This window comes from Mytilus edulis, chromosome 13 (assembly GCF_963676685.1).
Source record: "Mytilus edulis chromosome 13, xbMytEdul2.2, whole genome shotgun sequence".
In the NCBI taxonomy this organism is placed as follows: Eukaryota; Metazoa; Mollusca; class Bivalvia; order Mytilida; family Mytilidae; genus Mytilus; species Mytilus edulis.
The window spans coordinates 14,714,726-14,741,479 of record NC_092356.1 but is presented as its reverse complement, the minus strand read 5'-3'; the positions used below and the strand labels follow the sequence as shown (position 1 = coordinate 14,741,479).

The 26,754-nt window shown below is 32.1% G+C and overlaps 1 protein-coding gene across 1 annotated transcript; it reads right to left on the bottom strand.

The window, feature by feature from the left end:
- Window positions 1–1,163: 1,163 nt before the first annotated feature.
- LOC139499950 (mitotic spindle assembly checkpoint protein MAD2B-like) lies at window positions 1,164–26,754 on the bottom strand. Its single transcript, XM_071288613.1, has 7 exons — window positions 26,650–26,754; window positions 20,195–20,313; window positions 18,563–18,732; window positions 14,847–14,941; window positions 9,598–9,671; window positions 2,569–2,661; window positions 1,164–1,528 (listed from the first exon to the last, which is right to left on the bottom strand). Exons 1-7 carry the CDS (start codon window positions 26,681–26,683, stop codon window positions 1,493–1,495), a joined length of 621 nt encoding a protein of 206 aa, XP_071144714.1. The 5' UTR covers window positions 26,684–26,754; the 3' UTR covers window positions 1,164–1,492.

The following is a 26,754-nucleotide window of genomic DNA, read 5'->3' as shown; positions in this document are numbered from 1 at the left end:
ACCTCAAGGTTAGTAGCCAAACGAGCAGACACCTTATATTCATGTGTTCCACACCACAAGGTTAGCACGCCAAACAAGCAGACATTTAATAATCATGTGTTCCACACCACAAGATTAGCACGCCAAACAAGCAGACATGTGATATTAATGTGTTCAAAACTAAAAGGTTAGCATGTTAAACGAGCAGACACGTAATATTTTTGTGTTCCACACCACAAGGCTAGCATGTTAAACAAGCAGACATGTAATATTTATGTGTTCCACACCACAAGGCTAGCATGTTAAACGAGCAGACACGTAATATTTTTGTGTTCCACACCACAAGGCTAGCATGTTAAACGAGCAGACACGTAATATTCATGTGTTCCACACCACAAGGCTAGCATGTTAAACAAGCAGACATGTAATATTTATGTGTTCCACACCACAAGGCTAGCATGTTAAACGAGCAGACACGTAATATTTTTGTGTTCCACACCACAAGGCTAGCATGTTAAACGAGCAGACACGTAATATTGTTGTGTTCCACACCACAAGGCTAGCATGTTAAAAGAGCAGACATGTAATATTTATGTGTTCCACACTAAAAGGTTAGCATGTTAAACGTGCAGACATTCATAGTATGCTCACAGTTTGGAATAAACATAGTCACACATGATATTCATGTACTTTGACCTATAATGGTTTACATTTACATATTGTGAATTGGATGGAGATTTGTCTCATTGGCACTCAAACCACATCTTCCTATATCTATGGAAAAGCCACCTGGTGATATCAACTTGATAAAAATATATGAAATGCCTGTATCAAGTCAGAAATATGACAGAAGTTATCCGTTTGTTTAATGTGTTTGAGCTTTTGATTTTGCTATTTTATTTATAAGAACCATCATTTTGAATATTTCTTGGAGTTGGTATTTTTGTTGTTTTACTTTTTGCACTCCTTGACAAATCAATATTTTCTAAGTTATCTCCCTTTGAAATGTTTCCTTGTTCTCAATGATAGAATCATTGTAAAACATCTTTTTTAAAATGTAATGTTGGTAATAAATTATTATCAGTCACTTCATATTCCTATTTTATCAACGTGTCATCTTCCTGAATATGCATGTAATACATTGTACTTGTAACCACACCTTCTGGCTGGGATAAAAAAGACAATTTTCATTGATAATGAAGGCTTTAATTATGAATTTGTCAACCTCTATCTTACAGACAATTTTTTCCATAATAAAATGTTTCTTACATTTCCATGATCTACATAATAATGTATAGTGGAACCATATTTGCCTTATGCAAGTTCCAGAGCGTTCTAGTAGTTGGAATACATATGAATGCTAGAAGAAAACTGTGTATCACTGCAATTTTGCCCATTTATCATCAAAACCAGAAAAAACAGTTTTTCTACCCAGCATTGTAGCTATACAGTATGTATCTGGTTTTCACATAATTGGGTTGTACTTTTGACACCCTTCTGTATGACTTCTGCATTATTTTATTGAACTTTCTTCTGCGTATAACTGCATCTGAAAATAAAAATTGAAAGATCTTAAAAATAAATGTTTATTTTAAAGTTTTTTCATTATATCTAATTTGTACTTGCAAAGTAAACCATATAAAATCATAAACATCTGATAAAATAAAACAATAAAGAACTGCAGGTGCCATGAGCACATGATACCCCTTTTGCTTTTTCAAAGAATAAAGTTCCATAACTCCTCATTGTCATATCAGAAATTTATAAAATAAAAATTGAAAGAGATAATCTTAACTAATATAATCCCTACACATTTTTGTTCAGAGGTCAGCAGAAGCATGACTCCAGGTTGGTAATTTTCTCGCTGTTGGTGGTTGGGTTGTTGTCTCTTTGACACATTCACCAATGATTCATGAAAACTGCTCAAGCATTTTTGATTTAATGCCCAAAAACTGGAAAATCCCCTTTTTTGTGGAATAATACCCCATACACAGCTACTTTTGCATAAGGTACGATTTTTGGCCCTAATTCCTAAACTGTTGGTACCATAACCCCCAAAATCAATTCCAACCTTTTTTCTGGTATTGAACATTGTTGTAAAATTTCATAGAGATCCATTCCCTCAAACTAAAATCATTGTCCGGAAACCAAATGTGTCTTTGGACGACGACCCAAACAACGACATCATACCATCATACAAACCCCCCTGATCCTAGATGATCAGACTATTGACCACTGTCGGGTCAAAAACTGAATCGTACTCCGATTGGTCAATATTTTTAACATATTTATATAGTTAGAAATGTAATCCACTAGAAAAAAAACTGTTTCCAAATTGTTGGGGCTGATTGATATAATTAATAGAGACGTAATAAACTAGATTTGGTATTTTTCAGCATATTTAACATATAAGATTTTTTCTTGCCAATCTGGAGCTTTAACATGAACGATGATGTTTTTCACTTATAAGTTCCAGGCTATCTGACAGCCCTTAATGTCATACCCTGATAAGTTCTAACACTAAAAATATGTCAGTTTCCCTGGATTCTGCATTTGAATTATCTAAAGCTTATCCATATATTTCTATACCTGTAAGTAATCTGAATTAACAGCTTTTATTGGGATCATTTTAACATCTTCCAACGTTGTCTTCCTTTCGTCTGCCAGAATCCATGGAAAATCCTGGAATTCAAAATATGTTTATCAATGTAAAAGTGCTGACAAAATCATATTTAGTATGTAATCATCCCATGTTGATGGTATATTGTTAATTAAAGAAAAAGAGAAAAACATTAAACTGTATTGAAATACTCAAAATGATCTTCTTAATTCTAGTTCTTAGGATACTGTGTTGCTTGCATTCCAATATCAATTAGCCATTTGACAATAAGTCTATATCTACCATGATTTACCTTCCTTCTCACTGATAAGTATTTATTTTCTAGGATTGATATATAAGTCTTATATTTCTTGTTAAAAGATGAGGTTTATTTGTTGACAGATATTTTTCATTCATTTGTCAGAATTTGGCAGCCATTCTTTTGCTAAAGTCATGATTATATGGAAGGTTATTTCTGTTAACAGATATAATTTATTAATGAAATAAATGATTAAAAACCATATTTAATGTTGATCAACTTCAAAAGAATCTTAAAGTAAACCATTAAATGAAGAGTATCTGTCAAAATATTGTAATCTCAAAAAAACGTCGGTCAAATCTCTGACAGTCACAATAAAAATTGTCTGTGTGTGCTTTCATGACAATTTTTGTGAGTCTGCCGGTGTTAGTTTATTAAAAATAAGTAAAAGATGATGTGCATACAATAAAAGCTTATTGAAACTGTTAGAAATAATATTTTTAATAACATTTTTCAATCACAATTAGTTGCTATCATTCAAAATATTTTATCAAATGATTTAATCATATAAATTATGGTTTTTTAAAGTAAAAACCTTGTTTATGATAAATCTGTACTTACCTGTCTGAAAAACATTTGCAATTACCCCTTGGTAACCTCTTGCAATCGCTAACTTTTAAATTATCTCCCTTTCACGATCTCCCGAATAGAAGATCACTTTACCTGAGGCGGAAATTACTATATACATTATATAAAACTTAACTTCCTCAGGTGGGGAGGTGGGCAGGGTCAGACAGGTAAGTACAGAGTTATCATAAACAAGGTTTTTACTTTAAAAAACCATAGTTTATATCAAAATCTGTACTTACCTGTCTGAAAAACATTTGCAAAGAATTTGCAGCATAAACCTAAAGGTGGTGGGTAAGAGGAAGAAAGTAACTAGTAAATATAAAATATTTACCTTAATACTTCTTCTGTCTTCTGTTAGCCGTATGCAAAATTGCAGCTTTTGCAAACCGAGATTCCAAATCTGGTACATCCTTCAAGTAATATGAGGTGAATGTTGTCTCATTTGACCAATGAGCTGCTCTTAAAATTTCTTGAGAGGAAAGTCCATTGAATAAATCCCAAGAAGTTGAGAGCTTTCTTGTATCATGAGCTCTCACAAACTGAAGTGTGTCTGTATCTGCATGTTCATATGCATATTTAACCATGTTCACAATCCATCGTGCAATGGAATTCTTAGAAGCCTCTACATGATGATTCTTTTGATATGTTACAAAGAGTCTTTGTGATTTGCGCAAAACTTCAGTTCTTTTAATATAAGCTAGTAGTGCTCTACAAGGGCACAGCAGTAAATCGTTTGGATCTGTAGCATAGTTTTCAAATTTGGGAATGAATACTGGTTCCCATGGTTTATTCAAAGTTTGAGTTTTAGCAAGAAATTGCATATTTGGCAACAACCGTATACCTCTTTGCTTTTTCCTGAAATGTTTGTCATTAATTATTAAAGTGAAACTGTGTAATTCACTGACTCTTGCAGCAGAAGCTAATGCCATAAGAAAAACTGTCTTTAAGGTTAAATATTTCAATTCTGCTTCTTCTAGTGGTTCAAAAGGTGTCTTTGTCAACACTAGCAAAACCAACGGCAAATCCCAATTTGGCGCCAACTGCCTTATTGGTGGATTAATGTTGTAAATCCTTTAATTAAATTACACAAATCCATGTTAATAGAAATTCTATCTTTAGATGAATGTATTAAAGCTATTGCTGACTTGTAACCAGCTTGTAAGTGCTTGGCTTACAATTCTTTACAGTATGTAGGAACATAAGAAATTCAGCTATTTCTGGCACAGTTGCCGTACTGGGATTGATACTCTGTTCTTGACACCAACTGTCAAATAGCTTGAGTCTTGCATTATAAACTGTCTGTGTTGATTGTTTTTGTGCATTGGAAATAATTGAAGCAATTTTTGGTGCAGTGTAAGATCTTTTGACACTTTCCAAGCTACAAGATTTAGAACACTTGGATTTGGATGAAAAATTCCATTTTGACTTTATAATAGATTTTGTTGTACAGGCAGTTGTATTGGAAAGTCTATTAACAGGTTGAGAAGTTGACTGTACCACGACTGTCTCGGCCACATTGGCGCTATCAGTAAAATTACACAGTCCTCTTTCTGTATTTTTTGTAATACTCTGTTTAGAATGATCGGTGGCGGGAATGCATAAGCAAATAGATTTGTCCATTTCATTAACAGTGCATCTATTGATACTGCTGTTTCTTCCGGCCAAGGAGAGCAAAACACTGGCAGCTTCTTGTTCATTGAAGTTGCAAACAGATCTATTACTGGTGTTCCTAGCTGAAGGAACAACAAATTCACTATTGTCATATTTAATGCCCATTCTGTCAAACGAATGGTCATTTTCCCCCTTGACAGGGCATCTGCTATAATATTCGTTTTTCCCGGAATATGAACAGCTTGGATTTTGACATTGTGATTTATACACCATTTCAAAAGATCCCATGCCAAGTAACAAAGGTCTGGGGATCGCGTACCTCCCTGTTTGTTCAGATAACTGACGACAGTTGCATTGTCTGTTCTCACTAGCACACTTTTGAATTGTACTTTTATCAGAAATGTTTGCAGTGCTAACTGCACAGCTTTGAGTTCTAGCCAATTGATGTGTTTTACTTTGTACTGAGGCGACCAAACACCTGCTATCTGATAATTGTTTATATGAGCTCCCCATCCCGACTGTGACGCATCTGTCACTAGAGTCACCTGAGCAGATTCCTGTTCTAATAGCACTCCCTTGAAAAAATTTCTTCGGTTTAGCCACCAGAATAGATGTTCCTGGAGTGGTTGATACAGTGGAATTTAAATGATTTAAACTGTGTAGAGCTGGTCTCCACCAAGCTAGAAGATAAAGCTGAAGTGGTCTCATGTGCAGTCGGGCCCATGGAACTAAATCTATGCATGAAGCCATTAGACCAAGTAGTCTCAACATTACACGTGCCTCTACTGTTTGTGAATTTAGGAATATTTGAATCATCTGACTTATATTTTTGAATCTCTCTAGAGACGGAAACACAAGACCTTCTTTTAAGTGAATCACTGCTCCTAGATACTCTATTATTTGAGTCGGAACTAAACAATATTTTTTCATATTGATTATCAAACCCAGATTTTTCAACAATTCTTGAGTGTACTGTAATTGTTTTGTCAGCTTTACTTTGCTGCTGTTTTTTCCAATCGTCCAGGTACATAAATATGTGAATCATTTGTTTTCGCAGAAACGCACCTACTACATGTACTACTGCCATCACTTTTGTGAAAATCCTTGGAGCCGATCGTAGACCGAATGGTAGAGCTCGGTATTGATACTTTTTTCCCAAAATGCTGAAGCGGAGAAATTTTCTGTAATGCTTGTGAATGGGTATATGGAAATATGCATCTTGCAAATCCAGTTTTACTGCCCGGTCCCCAATTTTCAGACTTTTTAGAATCGATCGGAGGGTTTCCATTTTGAAGTGATGAGGTATGACAAACTGGTTTAGTGGTTTTAAATTTAGAATTGGTCTGAGACCTCCTTGTCTTTTTGGTACCATGAATATTGTACTGTAATAACCCTGATTTTCTGCACTTGTCGGGACAGGCTCTATAGCATGTTTTTCTAACAAAGAATTTACCTCTTCTAATATAGAAGACCTTTTTGTACCTACTCTGGGTACAACTGTCTCTTTTACTCCTGTAAAAGCTGGAAGACTTATGAAATCTAAAATTAAACCGTTCTTCACTATCTGAAGTACTAACTTGTTTTGAGTTATTTGAAACCACTGACTGTGGTAATGTAACAACCGTGCTCCTACCTGGAGACTTACCGCAGACAAATAATTGTTTATTTCTTGAAATTTTTCTGGGAGGAATTTTTCCATAAAAAATATCCTTTTCCTCCTTGTTTTGCTGGCAAGGCACGAAAATTAGACGAAGTGTCAGTGCCACGACGCGGTCATTAAAATCCTGCTTATCATATCTTGATGTTTTTGTAGGTTTGTTGTAGGATACATTAGAAGTTTCTTGAAATTTTCTTTTTCTAGATCCTTCATCAAATTTTTGCCTTCCAGGAACAAATGAAGAACGATAAACGTTTTGTGTTTCTTTAGCATCTCTTATATTTTCAGCTGAGGAATGCAAAGTATCAAAATATTTACCACCAAAAAGTTGTGCGCCATTTAAAGGTAAATTCAACAATTTAGCTGATGTGGCTTTGCTAGTAAAATCAACATTTTTAAGAAAAATTTTCTTCTGTTTATAACAGAATTAGCAACTATACGTGAAGTCATATCTGCCATAGACTTGAAACATGCTACTAAAGCTGAACATGCTTCTACCCTGTCTTCCTCTGAATCAGCAACATCAATATAGCTTGCTATCAAAGAGCCATATGAAACACTTCTTAACAATGTCCTAGCTGAGTTGTCAACCTTTTTAAATTCAGCATCCATTTCCTTATGGAAGGAAGGGAAAGAGTGTGAAAACTTTTTACGGTCTACAAAACCTTTTTTATTATTGCCCATAGTAGATGACAAACCCTCCTCAATATTATCATCAAGCCTTGGAGGGGAACAAAATTCTGTGAAATCTTTTTTCGACACCATAAAAGCCTTATCATCTCTTAGACGAACTGACCTATTTTTAAGTCTACCAGACATAGCTTCCTTCTCAACATTCTTGAAAACTTCAACTGTAGTACCCTCTAAAGGTAATTTTAAATTAGTTGATTTATTTGAATTGCCAGGATTTAGTCTTGAAGGCAAATAGGAAGTTTTGACTGAATCTACTTCAGTTTCCTCTGAACAATCTATTTTTAATTTGGTTGTCAATTTATGGAGAAAATTATTCCATTGAACTGGATCGGGAGATCCTGGTGCTCCTTCACTAAACAGAGAAAAGTCTTTTTCATGAGAATGTTGTGACTGAGAGTGGGCATTATTATTATTTTCATCAGAAATAGCTGAACCACCAATACTTATTTCATCCTCGATTTCATGGGAAACAACAGAAATCTGATCATCAGATGGCATAAATTTACTATAGTGAGCCCTTGGCCTGGACAAAGATTGACTTTCCGAAATTTCACATTTCGAGTCAATGGAAGCATGCATTGCATCCCTTGCAATAAGGCCTTGTGTCTCTCTCTACCTGTGGTAACAACTTTTTCAATTGCATTTGCACTTGATCTGCTATAAATTTGTTAAATTCAACTGCTTCAAAATGTACTCCCGTACCTTGAGTTTCACGATCATCTGCACTATGATCAGTTCGAACTTTTGATAGTTTGTCATGCTAAAAGTTGCCGACGACGCCAATTCACGCAGCTTTGCCGTTTCAAGTTTCTTGCCTGCCTCCTGCACAGAAGGGTTAACGGCACTTGAAGAAAGAGAAAGCTTCGACCTCGCTTTCTCCAACATTTTATCAACTAGCGATCGCTTCTCGTCATCCTATTCCCAGCAAATATTGCACGGGAAGGCCTTGTGACAAATCCGATGTCTATAGCATTCCTCATGCGTATCTAACACGTTCATACGTGAGGTACACTTTACACAGTTCTTATACTTGTCTTCCATCACTTCCAATTCACTCGATGTCTATTCTTACCTAATATAATAATAACGATTGCTTTAAAACCAAATATGATCAGGCTGTAGCCATTTTCTCTGAAGGTAAAGTGATCTTCTATTCGGGAGATCGTGAAAGGGAGATAATTTAAAAGTTAGCGATTGCAAGGGGTTACCAAGGGGTAATTGCAAATGTTTTTCAGACAGGTAAGTACAGATTTTGATATAAACATTGCTGTTCAAATGTTGTGGAGGTCAATGCAGCAAAAATTTTACGATACTAGGGACGAAAGACATTGAAAGGCAAAGTTGAATATTGCTATTAACTTCAGTCATAAATCCTGACAGAAAAGACGATTGCAAAATTATTTACAGAAATGAATATAATGCCATCTACAATATGTGTTTCAAATGATGCTTATTTGGTCTTTGTGGTTGTTTATTGTTATAACATAAATCAGCAGGAAAAGTTATTTAAAAATAATCAACTTTTTACATGTTTTTCTGAAAGATTGCTTACATAAAAATTGCTGACAGAACTATTGTTTCTAAAATCATCGATTTAAAAAATATATTTATGATTATCCAGTTGATAAAAAGCACAGTAATTGATTTGTTGATATGTGAAGAAAAATACTTTAAAAGTAAATAGACGTAAACCCAATAGGTTATAGTTGTAGGCTTCAAATATATGGTAGCAAATGTACATCAAATTTGTGACATTACAGCGTAATTTTATCTAATAAATGGTAAATAATAACTCATATCCTTTTTAAATTTGTTTTTCACTGTTATATCTTTTATAAACAAATCCCCAAACATGCCAGAGAGGTAATGGAATTGTACATTCACTAATTTCAGCCTATTAAGACATTTGACAGACACTTTTAAATGGAAGATGTCAGTTACTAATCAAGAGGTATTCCCCTTATCATTAAATAATTTGTCCTATTGAATGGGGATTTTTTTTTGGCTAATGGTGCAGAAATTTGCCACTAAATATACATTTTCACATATATATCATTATCAATTATCAAATTTCACTTTGCAAAATATTGGTACATAATGAACATGTCTAGAGTGTTTCTTAAATAATTATGACAACCATTGTTTATTTGAATTCTATTTACTTATTACCTTAAGATGTTGTTTTTGTTCAATGGCTAAAGCAGCTGACTCTCTGGTATATACTTGTACAGTCCACGTACAGTCTAAAAATGAAATGAAATGTAAACAACTAAATTTGTGCAAACATTCTTAAAACACCATCTTGTGGTTGGTTTCCTACTGATAAAAATACTGTGTATATCTTTTTTATTTTCCCTTTCTGTTAAGGATCAATACAAGATATTTCAAGTGTTATACTTTAGTGCTTCAAACAGTTTTATTTGTCTATAATTTCCTTGTATGTCTCAAAACATGTTTCCAGAACAGTTGTTTTTGCTGGACAAATCTGCCAAATTTGTTTTCATTAAATTCAAATCAACTAAGGCACAGGCTTCAACCAATTTCACACTAACATTGTAAAATATGTCTTTTAATATCATGTGAAAAATGTTGGTGCTTCACTGTAGAAGAATATTTAGCACTAAATTTCAAAGCCAATTAAAATCAAAATTGACCTGTACTTTATGGTCAATGACAATCTATGTGTGTCTGTCTCAAGTCAGGAGTCATTTGAATTGTTTAACATTAGCCAATTTTGGGCCTATATAGCTACTATGTGGTAAAAGTTTTGCTCATTGTTGGAGGCCATACAGTGACCTATAGTTGTCAACTTCTTTATCATGTAGTCTCTGATGGAGAGTTGTCTTCTTGACAATCATACCACATCTTCTTTTTTTATAAGTTATCTGCGGTTTGCAAGCATCTGTTATTTTTTACCAGGTTCAAATATTCATGGCTTGGATTTTATTTCATTTTTGAACAAGAAAGTGTCCAAAGTACACAGATGCCTCACTCGCACTTTCATTTTCCATGTTCAATAGGTCATGAAATTGGGTAAAAAATCTAATATGGCATTAAAATTAGAAAGATCAATCTATCATAAGCAACAAGTGTACTAAGTTTCAAGTTAATTGGACTTAAGCTTTATACAAAACTACCTTGACCAAAAACTTTAACCTGAAACTCCCACTTTCATTTTCTGTGTTCAGTGGATTGTGAAATTGGGGTCAAAAGTCTAATTTGGCTTTAAAATTAGAAAGATCATATCCTAAGCAACAAGTGTACTAAGTTTCAAGTTGATTGGACTTCAGCTTCATCAAAAACTACCTTGACCAAAAACTTTAACTTGAAGCGGGACGAACGAACGGACGACGAACGAACTGACGAACGGAGGCACATACCAGAACCCAGTGTCTCACCTATTTTTGCTGTTTGTCGCAGGGTCAACAAAAATGAGTAAAAACAATTAATAAAAATGTTCCTATAGATACTATCTTTTGATTGTAAGAAGCTTCTGTCCAGGTTTGGTAAAAATTCTGGATAGTTTATGAATCTAATAAATGTTTTAAAAACTTTAACTGCAGAATATGTGTTGACTGGAAGAAAAACTAAGTCCATTTATAAGTAAATTACAGAAAAACTTGAATGTAATTTTAACAAAATTTCCTTATAGATACTAGATTTTGATCATACATGTCATAAACAAGGTTCTGTCCAAGTTTGGTAGAAATTCAGGACTGTTTAAAAACTTTTACCACAGAGTGAATGTAATGTTACCTGGCAAAAAAAATAAGTCCATTTATAAGTAATAGACAGAAAAACAAGATTTTTTTTTACAACATTTACTTGTGGATTCTATCTCAAGTTCATAAACAAGCTTGGTAGAAGTCAAGGACAGTTCAAGAAAGTTATTAAAATTTTAAAAACTTTAACCAAAGAGTCAATGTAATGTTTCCTCGCAGAACCACTAAGCCCCTTTACGAGTATAATACAGAAAAACAGGATTTGTTTTTACAAAATTTATGACAGTTTAAGACAGTAATTAAAACATCTGAAAAATTTCAACATTTTCAGTTGACTGTATGTTCTCAAGGTTACACATCATTTTTGTTTAATGTTTAACAACTATTTGCATAATATTCCAAGTTCTAAGACCTTTTACTGCTGTTTGGTCTTTAAGTCATTTGCACATCTTAACAGTAGCTAGTTACAACTGGAATAAAGTAAAATGAGATCAATGAAAACTATTTTTATGAACCAGTAAAATTTTACCACATTTTAGGAACCAAAAGATTCTCTTAAAGTTTAAGACACTTAAAATCTTAAAGGCCCTCATAGCTACAAATACAGCATATGAGTATAAAATAAATACAACTGATTACCCCAGTATTTGGGATTTCTAAAATATATATATATATATATATATATATATAAGTACGTCTGAGTCAGTGAGAACCCTACAACAGATGTATCCATCGGATCGCCATCAATGATGGTGATACATGGCTGTGTACATAATGTATATACAACTCGTCTAAACATCAACCCAACAATGTTAGATCTGTAAATTTGCTTTCGCAAATTTTTGGTTCTTCCCTCGCCGGGATTCGAACCCATGCTACTGTGATATCGTGACACCAAATCGCCTGCACTGCAGCCGTCCCGCTAGACCACACGACCACCTGGGCTCTCAATAAAAAGAGCTTTCGGTGGGCATGTGTTACCTTTCCACGTCAGTTTTAATCTAGCGGCGTACTACAGTACATGATATATAAGGCATGAAGATGTTATTGTTACAGATCAGCTAAATTATCTATAGTAAAGGATCCTACAAATTAATGTAAGATACAGTCACAGAAAATAATTATATTCATAAGTACGTCTGAGTCAGTGAGAACCCTACAACAGATGTATCCATCGGATCGCCATCAATGATGGTGATACATGGCTGTGTACATAATGTATATACAACTCGTCTAAACATCAACCCAACAATGTTAGATCTGTAAATTTGCTTTCGCAAATTTTTGGTTCTTCCCTCGCCGGGATTCGAACCCATGCTACTGTGATATCGTGACACCAAATCGCCTGCACTGCAGCCGTCCCGCTAGACCACACGACCACCTGGGCTCTCAATAAAAAGAGCTTTCGGTGGGCATGTGTTACCTTTCCACGTCAGTTTTAATCTAGCGGCGTACTACAGTACATGATATATAAGGCATGAAGATGTTATTGTTACAGATCAGCAAAATTATCTATAGTAAAGGATCCTACAAATTAATGTAAGATACAGTCACAGAAAATAATTATATTCATAAGTACGTCTGAGTCAGTGAGAACCCTACAACAGATGTATCCATCAGATCGCCATCAATGATGGTGATACATGGCTGTGTACATAATGTATATACAACTCGTCTAAACATCAACCCAACAATGTTAGATCTGTAAATTTGCTTTCGCAAATTTTAGGTTCTTCCCTCGCCGGGATTCGAACCCATGCTACTGTGATATCGTGACACCAAATCGCCTGCACTGCAGCCGTCCCGCTAGACCACACGACCACCTGGGCTCTCAATAAAAAGAGCTTTCGGTGGGCATGTGTTACCTTTCCACGTCAGTTTTAATCTAGCGGCGTACTACAGTACATGATATATAAGGCATGAAGATGTTATTGTTACAGATCAGCTAAATTATCTATAGTAAAGGATCCTACAAATTAATGTAAGATACATTATATAAACGCCTAAAAAGTGTACATAACAACACCAATGATATAAAAAGGAACTATAAATGTAATTATTTATAAATATTTCGGATAACAGATATCCTTCGTCAGTCAGATTCTGATGTTAAATGAATCATCTTTAAGTCTTCTTAGATTAAACTTTTACTAAATTTTGAAATTTATACAATAAAAAAGGCAAACCGAACATCAGTTAAGACGCTTGCACCATTCTAAAAATTTGTTGAATATGACATAGGTTATATGACTAATTACATCAGAGAGTTCGCATATATGCTTTAAATAAAAATAATAATGTGCGATGTGAACTAGCACAATTTTAAAGCTTTAACGGTGTCGATCTAAGAATTCCAAATAAACAGCACTGAACGGTCTAAATTTCTAAATATTTCAGATTTGACAACTGTAGTGTAGTTACATTAGAGTCTGTGATGTTTAAAACCAACGGCCGTTAAAATATAATAACAAATTTTGACTAAAGTAAAATAGTTGGACGTGGCTTGGTACTTATACATCCCTCAAAAAATTAAGCAATTTAAATTGTTATATTCAACAGATTTATTTTAGAGATGAGTAAGGTAAAGAAATAGAAACGGAGACTGTAATAATAAGTAATATAACCCAGATGTGAAGCACTGCATGGTGTCGAACTACATCTTTTCATTTATCCCATTTGGTGCCAAAGTTGTTAATTTTCTTATCCAAAATCTTTCCCGAGTAAGTCTATCCTCCCTAGACCAACGGCTGTTCTGACTCGCCTACATACTGTTTACCACATTTACACTGTAGGAGAAATACAACATTTGTAGTCTTGCAATTAACATTGCAAAATATGGTGTATTCTGTACCAGTGGAGCGACTGTTAAAAGTCTGGGTATCCAGTATTTGTTTGCAAGTCAGACATCGTTTGTTTCCACAAAGGAAGTTCGAAAGATATCGAAAAACATCTTAAACTATCCAAGATCTTTCCCGAGCCACCTGTACTGGCTTTCCGCAGGCCTAAAAGCCTTAAAGACTTGCTGGTGAGAGCTGAGTTATCCTCTCAAGCAGGCTCTTCGTCAGTGGGCTCTTGTAAGGGTTGTGGAAACAAACGATGTCTGACTTGCAAACAAATACTTATTTTATTGTGTACATGTATCGTTACTTGTAACGATCCAGCTCCCACGTGGGAAAAATCGTTGACTATTATTCAGACGTTTGATATATATATGTAGGGTTGTCACTGACTCAGACGTACTTATGAATATAATTATTTTCTGTGACTGTATCTTACATTAATTTGTAGGATCCTTTACTATAGATAATTTAGCTGATCTGTAACAATAACATCTTCATGCCTTATATATCATGTACTGTAGTACGCCGCTAGATTAAAACTGACGTGGAAAGGTAACACATGCCCACCGAAAGCTCTTTTTTTGAGAGCCCAGGTGGTCGTGTGGTCTAGCGGGACGGCTGCAGTGCAGGCGATTTGGTGTCACGATATCACAGTAGCATGGGTTCGAATCCCGGCGAGGGAAGAACCAAAAATTTGCGAAAGCAAATTACAGATCTAACATTGTTGGGTTGATGTTTAGACGAGTTATATATATATATATATATATTTATATAAATTGCGGTTTTTATCCAACGCAATCATAGGTTTGAACGTGGTTTTCAATTTAGACTCATTTATATATATACACATGTATACCTTCAGGTAAAGTTTTTAATAGAGACTCTGTAATGCTGAGTTTTAACAGTAATCCTCTCAGTGACTCTTCCAGACGATACAAATATTTATCATAGCTAAAATAGAAAAAGTAGAAATAAGGTGAAAAAAAATTGCATCTATTTACATAAAAAGAATATCAGCTTTGAACAAGGTTTTACTACAACTGTCATATATATTTGATCTTTTAAAGATCCATGACAACAGTAATTTCATACACCAATTATAGTTGACCTATATTGCTAGTAGTGATTGAAAAACATAGACATAATTTGACATACAAGTGTGCATGAAAAGTATTATTCAAGCAAAATATATATGAATGTTACAACATCAACTATAATGTAAACCATAGGAAAAATTAAAGAACCCACATTGTCATTGGAGAAATAAAATAACTGTAAGAAAAAAATTGAAACATTTGGTGACTTCTCTGGCCTTAAACTTAATAGAACTAAAACTGAAGGAATATGGCTTGGCAAATTAAAGCACTGCAAAGAAAAATATGAAGGTATCAATTGGAGTAATAAACCTATCAAAAGTTTGGGAATTTACTTTGGACACAATAAATCAGAATGTCAAAATCTTAATATTGAAAAACAAATATTGAAATGTGAAAAAATAATAGCAAATTGGAAGAAAAGAAAACTAAGTATATTAGGGAGAATAGTAGTAACTAAATCCTTAATTCTACCAAACTTAACATATATAGCATCCAATACTGTAATACCAAAAGATTCGATACAAAAATTTTAAACCTTCATATACAATTTTATATGGAATGGTAAAAGAGATAAAATTAAAAGATCAAATCTTACAACAGAGTACAAAAAAAGGGGGGCTTAAAATGATAGACATTGACATTTTTATAAAATCTATACACATAGGCTGGATAACAAAATTATTTAATACTGAAACGGACAATTGGACAGTTATACCGAGATTTTATTTAAATAAATTTGGTAATAACTTGATCATACTTTTAATGAATCTAAAAAATATAAATGATCTAGATAAAACAATTTTCAAAAGTGTTCCAGAATTTTACCAAGAATTAATTAAAACTTGGATTAGTGTTGAAGGAGGTGCCGGTCATCATACCCACATGACTTTCTACAAATAAGAAAACAATTTATATGGGGAAATAATTTTATCAGACTAAATGGAAAATGTTTATTTTTTGAAGAGTGGATAAAAAGCAATTTGTTTTTCATAAATGACATCATAGATGATATAGGTCAAATTTCAGAAACATATTTACTTTCTAAACTAAAAAAAAAACAAGATTGGATCAGGCAGATATCCTGCATTAAAAAAGCAATACCAAATCAATGGCTTACCATAATAAATCAAGATAATTCAACTAAAACTAAAGTTAATATTCATAAAACTATAAATAGCCTAAAAATCATTAATTCTAAAATGAGTACAAAACAAATTTATAACATTAATATAAATGAAAACAAACCAGACAAACCTATAGGAGTTATAATGTGGGAAAAATTGTTTGCCAAAAACCTTTACTTCAAACTAGAAAATTGTTTTAACTTCATTTGTAACTACTTACCGGACAATAAACTGAAAATGTTTAGATGGAAATTAATATACTTCCATGCAATGATTTATTAGTAAAATGGAAAATACTCACAGATAATAAATGTAATCATTGCAGTATAAAAGAAGATTATGAACATTTTTATTTTTCTTGCAGTAATACAACAGTGATTTTATATCAAAAATATTGAACCTTCTTAAATTTATAGGTTTCAATGAAAGCATTCTTAATATGGAAAATCTTATAGTAGGATATAAAATAAATGATGAAGCTTACTATGAAATTAACTTCCTTTTGACTGTAATATTTTTTTCTATCTACAAATCATATTACATCTCTGACTCAAAGAGAACAAAAATAGATATCTTTAAAATATTCAAGGCAGAAATAAAATATATAGTTGAAGTCAATAATGTAATTAAAAAAACAACCAGTAAATTGATCATAAAAACCCTAAACTACATAAATGATCATAAATGATAATAAATATCCCTGAGGTCACATGACCCAAGTATTAAGTCACATGACTTGAGCATGTCAGGTGACAATAATGTACTTGAACATCTAACATATGTTAAAAAAAATGAAAATATATTATTCAATATTGTTTAATACACACTTTTTTTTGTCTTCTTCTTTTACTATTTATTTTGATTTTGACAACTTTGTGTTGTACACTCTGATGTTGTGTATAATCATGTTTACCTGGGTAGCTTAGATATATGATCTTAGTCTAAAATACCACAGTTTTCAAAGAAGTTAAAACTTCGATTATGATTCAAAACAACACGAAAATTATGGTCAACTTACCTTTCAAGTTAGACAAATTGTCTAAGTATTATGAATTAAATTTATCCAAATCACAAAGATGATGATGGCAAATATAATGCACATTTATCTAATATTAAAAACCTCTATCGGACGGAAGTGAAATTCTCCGGTAAACATGAAATCATTTAAAATATTGTAATATTGTAATGTAACATCAATTTACTTTTATTAGATATTCTCCCTGGATACCTAATAACTAATATATCAGGGATACTTAGTGCAATGCTGTACACTAAGTAAATTGTTAACAGCAATAGAGTGCAATAAAATATATTATCCACGTTAAAAAAAAATTGTACAAGAAAAAAAATTGTATAAGAAAAAAAAAAAGAATCATAATTTAGTGTCAATATGCACATCTACATAGTATGTCCTTATTATCTACAAAGTTTCGTGAAATTCTATGTGTGGTTTAAGAGGAGTTGCGATGACAAACTGTTGCAGTAGTATATTGATGCAAATAAGTTCAAAGGGGCATAACTCCTAGAAAAGAAATTGAATCGTAATTTCCTGTCGATATGCACATCTACGAGAGTGTGTCCTTATTACCTAAAAAGATTTCATGAAATTCTGTTGTGTGGTTTTAGAGGAGTTAAGATGACAAGAAATAGGACTGACTGACTGACTGACTGACTGACTGACAGAGGGACAGACGGGTCAAAAATATTATCCCCTTTGCAACTTCGTTGCGTAGAGTATAATAAAGTTGCATTTATTCCCAGTTTGGAGTAAAAAATGAGGCTTACTTAAACATGTTTAACCCAATCACATACTAAATGTGCCTGTCCCAAGTTAAGAGCTTTTAATTGGGTGCTTGTTTCTCTTTTTTTCTTTTTCTTTAATTGTTTTGTACAGTTTGTTCTCGAGTTATGCAGGTTAAGGAAAGGTTTGTATCATCAAACTCTTATAACTCTGCCACTTTCTGTATGTATGTGCGAGTCAGTAGCTTGTTGTACAGTGGTTGTTATTGGTTCATGTCTGTTATATTTGTTTTTCTGAAAATTGTTTTGTTGTAAATTAGGCTGTCAGTTTCTCAATAAAATTGCTTCATATTTTTCATGATGGTACCTTTTATAGCCAAATATCATGGGTTTTTATCATTGTATTGCTTACATCTACCTCATCTGAACTTTGTTGTATAGTGGTTTCATTGGCACATCTCCTTATCTTTATATTCAAGTTTAATTCCATTAAACAGATTTTTATATTTATTGCATATTGATTTTTATAAAAGACAATCTGCATATTCAACCTATGTCTTCCCTGTTGAATTAATTTTTTAACCAAGATTACCTGTTCACATCATATTTACCCTGTATTTTTTGTTGGTCTGTCCACTTCAAAAACAAATCTTTCAGCAGGCTTGTGGTCAGGTGTAACAACTACAACTGTCACCTTGAAAACAGCATTTTCTTTAAGTAACAGATGAATGCTATTGACAGTATTGGTAACATATGACAAAACTTCTGGATGGACACCGATCTGAAAACAAAATATATATATCTTGTTAATACAGCATACATGAGTCATACAATGAGCTATATATTACTGAGGATTAATTTATTTTTTGTGGGTACCAATTTTCCAATTGATAAAAAATCTTATTTGTGGATATTTTATTTCATGGTATGGCCAAAGTCTGAATATATGCCTATAGAAAATGTGGTCTTTTGAAAATCCTGGTTCAGGTTAACCACCTAAATCCAGAAAATTGCATACCTGCAAACTGTCACTATTTGCGGGGGACTTCCCCCATGGAGGCTCCCAAATTGAAATTTTGAATGAGCAATTTTGTACACAATTTTAAACAAAACAATTAATGTTACAATGACATGAGGCTTATAAAAGTATGAAGAAGCCAAAAACCAACATTTAAATGTATTTAAAGGCCCCCTTTAAGGTTTTTTTAGGACTATGACAGACATCTTGCACGCAAAACCCCCATGGGCATTTTGAAAAGTTGGCAGGTATGAAATTGATATCCCACAAATATTAATGAATCCAGAGTACTAACTTATATATATAAATAAATGATTAGATGATACCCAAACGGCACCTATTTGAGTTTAAACACCTTTATTTATTCAACATTAGTTTAAATGTTGTGTGTGTAGATGTATTCTTATATAACTATTAGACTTTGATGGAGAGTTGTCTCATTATGTGTCCAAGGGCAATAACTTAGAATTTTCTTATAAATATCTTTGAGATATAAAGCAAATGCCATGCAATTAAGAAATAATTCATGGGGGCTTGAATTTATACTGATTTTACCACAAGTTGGTCCTTTATGCTAAATATTTTACCACGAGCGATACAAGCGAGGGGTAAAATATCTGCATGAAGGGCAAACCAGTGGTAAAAATAGTATAAATTCAAGCCCCTATGAACTATTTCTATTCTAATATGACAAATACAGTAATTTTTTGGATGGAAGTGCTCGAGATGAAGGCAAATATTTGCAGATCCCGTAAATAAACAAACTATTATATAGACATAAAACTGAACAAGTGACATGCTTAAACTATTTACAATATCGTATTTAGATCGGTCTGGATGAATTTGAATGGCAATTTTACTAATATATGTAAAGAAAAAGGCTTATATCACATGTTAGCATTGTTTGTTTACATTTCCTTGTTCTAATGATTTTTGGTTTCACAATCGTACGATTTCCCATAAAATGCTTTTATTCTTAAGTCATTGTTCAATGACGTTGAGTAGCTCATTCATATAAAAATTTGTCATTCAGGACAGTCTTTTTATAGCTTACCATACAAAATAGGTTTTGCTAATTGTTGAAGGCAGAACAGTGACCTCTAGTTCTTTCATGTACATGTACGTCATTTGGCCTCTGATGAATTGTATTCTTATTTTATATCAAAATTATATCTCTTTACATACATGTGTAACGTATTGTAGTTACAAAAAGTATGTTGCTTACTTTGACAGGAACATTGAATTTCTTTTTCTTTTCAAACACTCCAGCAGGGTAAAGTTCTCTTGTATAAAGTATACAGTGTATTGCCACCTCCAGAAACTCACAAAATATGTCAGCTCCAACTGGAATAGAAATTATACATCAGATTCTTTTGAGGATATAAGTTTTGACATTGATTAAATTTAATTTGGAGTGAAAGAAAAGTTCACCAATTCACAAAAAGGAGGTGTACTAAAATATGATTTTTTTTGGTCAATCACTTATGAAATTGAAATAGTGAAATGATAATTTGCTTTTGGAAGCCAGTATGGTTTAATTTTGCCAAAAAAGGCTAAGAAACATCAATAATTAAATCTCATTGAATCTGTATTCATCTGACCTTCAATTTAACCTCTAAATAACTAGAGATGGATTAAGCATGAATTATGCATATTCTATTCAGTTATTAAAAGAAAAAGAATGTCAACATTGAAAGTAAAACAAAGGCAAATCATTTGATTGACTGATTCGATCCACAAATAATCATTCTTATACAGGAACAATTGCACAAGGTTCGATTTGTATTTCTGTTTATGTTTATATCATGTTATGTGACTGTCGTCAGTAGTTACACTGGTATTAAAGAGATAATAGTAACTGCAATTACGATTATCCCAATATGGCGACGGTAGATATAGGTAAAATCTTTACACTCGTTTTTCTTAAATGTAGCATGTTTTTGTCAATAGTTACTCAGCTGCAAGGTTTATCTATACCATTGCATCATATTTGAATCGTAACGGTGCACTGGAATTGTCTAAGAGCTGTGAAAATAGCCGTTGAAAAATTCGGGATGATAATCGTAACTCTATGGTATTTTTCTTCTTTGATAATCGTAATTTTCTTTATATGATAATAGTAACTGAAACATAATAAATGTGTCTTTCAGCATTTCAATGGTATTTTGTGTGTTCAAAATGTAAATGCCCAGTTAAACGATGACATTAACGCATATAAAAATAAATGAAGAAACTTACAGGTTAATATCTAGGATAAATTTACCTATATATCTCTAATTGATGAGAAAAAGGATGGATTAGCTATATCCCATATTCCAAAAGTGCAATCCTTTCAATTCATTGCTCAAAATGAAAGTCACGTATACCACATTTTCATATGTCAAAAAAGATATATGCCTGTTTCATTGATTTCAGGAAGGCATTTGATACTATTAATAGTATAAAAAAGTATTCTTTAAACAGTGTGGATGGTAAAGGATCTAGAATAGTTACCAGTTTATTGTTACTATTGTTTATTGTCAGTTTTGTTTTTTGTTACTTTTGTTTATTGTTACTTTTGTTTATTGTTACTTTTATTTTTTGTTTTTATTAGCCTTACCTATAGTCTTACGGAGCATTTGACAGACGAAAAAAAAACACAAATATGTATATTGATTAAATTACATCAAAGGGCCAAACATGTAGATTATCACAGTCGGAACTGGTTTAATTACAAAGATTTTTATAGATTTTAAAACAAATATTTTGTGCTTCAGAAAAATGCATGAAAATTAGGAAAGGCTAATTTATGTTTTCATTTAATAGAAAACTACTAATTATATGGCAAGTATGCAAATACAAAAATGTTCCTTGTTTAGTACCTTCAATATTTTTCTCTACAATATCTTCCATGCATATGTATGCAGCATACTTTTCATATACCGAGTATTTATGAATTTTTAATAAGTTTGTTTCTAATTTTGCGGAATATGCGTCATTTTATTCTCATCTTTGCAGTCATTCTTTGAATAAGTATTTTTTGTAAGAAAATTTAAAGCTACATCAATTTTATTTTTGATTTTCGGGCTTTTGGCCAAACTATAAAAGAACACAAATCCATGTTTGTCAATGAACTCCACGTTACTTAATTTCATAATACACAAAGAATCCCATTTAGGGCCAAACATTCTCTAGTCTTATATAGCATTAAATGTTTTAAGGATGTCATATTATCAAAATTGAATTTGTGTTGTTTATAGTTTATATCTGAGATACTGAAATTTCAGTGACAGTCATGAAGTAGCTAATATGAATAAAAAGATGTGGTATGTTTGCCAATGAGACAACTTTCCACAAGAGACCAACATGACTCAGAAATTAACAAATATAGGTCACCGTATGGTCTTCAACAATGAACAAAGCCCATACCGCATAGTCGGCTATAAAAGAAATGACACTGTAAAACACTTTTCAAAGTTATCCCTTGTTCATCATAACTTTTAAGTTGTGATATCATCCATGAAAAATGATCGAAGTGACATGAAAACTGTAGCCACTAATTTCTCGTCAAACGGTTTTTGACGAATACTAAATGTCTTTCCTACTTCGTTATGGCATAATAGGGTATGTTCTAGAATTAAATCAGCAGTGGCTTCCCGGGGGCAGAAATAGCACATATAACTACCTACAATAAAATAATTTAAACAATATTAACTATATTTACTTTTTACTTCAGAATAAATTATTTTTTGTTTACTGTCTTAATCAGAAATCTGATGTAAGGTGACACATGCGTGTCGCCTGACAATTATTGTCATGTATCATAATTTCCATCGCTCATTCACATATTTTGTGGCATACCTAGTTTAATAAATTTCTGTATATTAACAAAGTTCGTGTTTTCCCATTTCCAAATTTCTTGAAGCTTGTTCACCCTTCCAATTTTATAATATACTAGTATGTAGCTGTTTTCATAAGAACAATTAATTATATATGCATAAAAAGAAATGTCATAAGATGTTGGGACGTTTCGTAAATAATTCATCGCCATAATTTTATAATATGCTATCAGATATACGTTTTTAGTGTCAATATCAATAAAACAGTTTCCAGTTACGATTATCTTTTTTATTTTTAAATACCATAATTACGATTATCTTTTTTCCGAGTTACGATTATCATCCCGAATTTTTCAACGGCTATTTTCAAAGCGCTTAGACAATTCCAGTGCACCGTTACGATTCAAATATAATGAAATGGAATAGATAAACCTTGCAGCTGAGTAACTATTGACAAAAACATGCTACAATTAAGAAAAATGAGTGTAAAGATTTTACCTATATCTACCGTCGCCATATTGGGATAATCGTAATTGCAGTTACGATTATCTCTTTAATACCAGTGAGTTAATTGGATGGCGTCTAGACTAACACACGGAACTCTGATATATATTATCAAGTATATGCATTCTTAACTGTTTATTTCAGACTTTTTTAAGTTTTTTAATTTGGATATGTGTTTTAATTAGTATGTTATAAATCGAATATGAGAAATTGATTGATCGAAATAGATGAACATGATTTTGACAGCTATTATAATGCCCCTTTAGGAGACAAATTAAAGGCATAAAACATATCATATCCAAATTTCCACTGGCAACAGAAAAATTCTTCACTAGATATCAAAGGACCAGAGTAATAACTCCAAAAATTTTGAACTCTGTTGACAACTTCATATTATATTTTTATAGCCTTAAATTATCAACTACATGTGTGAACTGTAGTCAAATGGTAGTAGATTGAACTGGTCTTTCTTTTTAAATCAGAGAAATATAAACCAATCTGTTTGGGACAACTCCCTCTGATATGTCCAAATAGAACATTTGAACGATCTTTTGGCCTTGGATCCCTTTTTAAGATAAATTATTAAAAAGTAAACCAGAACTAAATTCAACTGTTCAAGGGGGTTGTTTTAAATTATATGTTCCTAGGCTTTTAAATTACTATGAGTTACTATGATTTTTGTTTTCTTCCAATCAGATGCAACTAGCGGACGCTAAGAGTTGACCTCAGGGTCTTCGTGTCAATAAATAATGACTGCATGATCTCCAAAAACTGATGAATAACGGGTTACACTAATGTCCTGACAATGTCCTGACAGTGTCCTGACAGAAATGAAAATGCTTAATACTTTTTTATTATTGGAAGGATTTACTTGAAATTTGGAATCAAGCAAGATGAGAACTTATATTTAATAAATAAAATTAAAAAAAAATAAAAAAAATATTTATAAGAGTTAGAAAACTTGAACTGACCAACTTGACTTTGAAACTACTAATGTCCTGACCGATATGAAACGGCTAAAAAATGTTTTATTATTGACAGGATAGACTTTAAATTCGATACCAAGGAAAAATGAAACATTAAATACAAAAATATTAGAAAAAAAAAGAAAAAAATATTTTCAAGAGCTAGAAAACTTGACCTGACCAACTACGTCCTCCCGTGACTAATGTCCTGACCGATGTAAAATGCTAATAATGTTTTTGTACTTTGAAGGATCGACTTCAAATTTGATGTCAAGCAAGATTCTAACATTGAATACAGAGATGTAAGAAAAAATATTAAAACAAATAATTTTAACATGTTTAAGTGTTAGAAAACTTGACCTGACCAACTAATATGTCCTGATCGATGTAGAAAATGTTAATAACTGTTTTGTTATTAAAAGAATTGACTTAATAAAAGTTCCTTACCAAGGAAAATTTTAATATTCAAAATAAGAATTTATGAAAAAAAATTTGTTCGATCGTTAATTTTTGAAATGTTAGAAAACTTGACCTGACCAACTTGATGTTTATCATGATGAATCTCGTGACCGTTATAAAATTGCCAATAACTTTTTTGTAATTGAAAGGGATATAACCAAGTTTTATATCACTGAGAAAAGTGATATGTGATTAGAGATGCTGTAGATACTAAGTAAATGCACCTTTTCTACATTTAATATGAAAGGATTATAAAGATGTACATAATGCAATTAAGTCCAAAGACAGTAACATGAATAATTAAAATTTAATCACACCTACATTAATTAAAATTAACACAAATTGGAGTGTTTACTTACCTATATCTTTCTTATTTATTTCACTATTTTTTGTTGTTTAATTAATGAGGGATTAAACATGTCAAATAACATAAATAAAAGGACAGGAAATGGGCTTCTTTTGATTTCAATATATTGTTTTTACAAGCATTCAAACTGAGACAACTATAACAGTTATAGTAGTCTCAGATTCAAAGTAGAATTATGTTAGAATCACACAGAAATATAAAAACTTATAATAAATATAATTTTATTATGTCACTGTCTTTTGGATTTCTTATACACATAAATTACGAATAATAAAAAGTGCATCCAAGTTCTTTCTTAACTATGTTTAAATAAAGAAAATAATTAAATATCATATAATTTAAAGAATTAAGTCTATTCTGTCTTTAGAGAAAAAAAAACAGTTATATAATATTTGTCTTTTCTTCACCAGTCAGGACATTGCAGGACAAGGTAAACATTGGTCAGGTCAATTTTAAAATATTTTTATTTTACATGCTTATACTAAGTGTTGTAATCTTCCCTGATACCAAACTTGGTAATATCCAAATAGATAACAAAAAAGTTATTGTCATTTTTATAACGGTCAGGACATTCTTCATGACAAAGATCAAGTTGGTCAGGTCAAGTTTTCTAACATTTCAAAAATTAAAAAACATTTTTTTTTTCTCTCATAAATTCCTATATTTAGTGCTATCATCTTCCATGGTAAGGAACTTAAGTCATTTTTTTCAATAATAAAAAGTTATTTACATTTTCTGCATTAGTCAGGACATTAGTCAGAGCAGAGTCGACGTTGCCGTTGGTCAGGTCAAGTTTTTTTTAACTCTTTAAATTATTTTATTTAAATCTTATTCTTGTATCTATATATTTAGTATTATGATCTTCCTTGACATCAAATTTGAAATCGATCTTTTAAAGAATAAAAAAGTTATAGGCATTTTACATCTGTCAGGACATATTAGTCATGGGAAAGACGTAGTTGGTCAGGTCAAGTTTTCTAAAATATTTTTTTTCTTTTTTTTTCTAATATTTTTGTATTAAATGTTTTAATCTTCCTTGATATCGAATTTGAAGTCTATCCTGTCAATAATAAAACATTGGTTAGCCGTTTAATATCGGTCAGGACATTAGTAGTTTCAAAGTCAAGTTGGTCAGGTCAATTTTTCTATCTCTTATAAATATGTTTTAAATTTTATGTACTAAATATAAGTTCTCATCTTGCTTGATTCCAAATTTCAAGTAAATCCTTCCAATAATAAAAAAGTATTTTCATTTCTGTCAGGACATTGTCAGGACATTAGTGTAACCCATGAGTAATAACTTCTATTACTTTATTCCTTGGTATTACACTGTATGTGCTTCGTTTTTACCGATTTCTATTTTTCGTGCAACGTTTTTGCGATTTTTCTTTCACGTGTTTCCGTGTTCATTGCCCCCCCTTTACCACCCTCAAATACTGTTCCCAGCCGTGTTAAAAAATTGGAGCTCGAAAATATCAAGGGACAAAGTAACATTATGTTTTGCTGAAACTGGTCACCATATGACGGTGGGGATAATGTAGTGTGATTGTTTTAACGAGATATATACTGTATTCATTTTGTGATTCTCCAATCTCTGTCATGATGATTATTTCTTAATTATTTTGGAAAAACTTCGTCTGCAAACTAAGAGCTAAGATGAAAGGGAGATAAC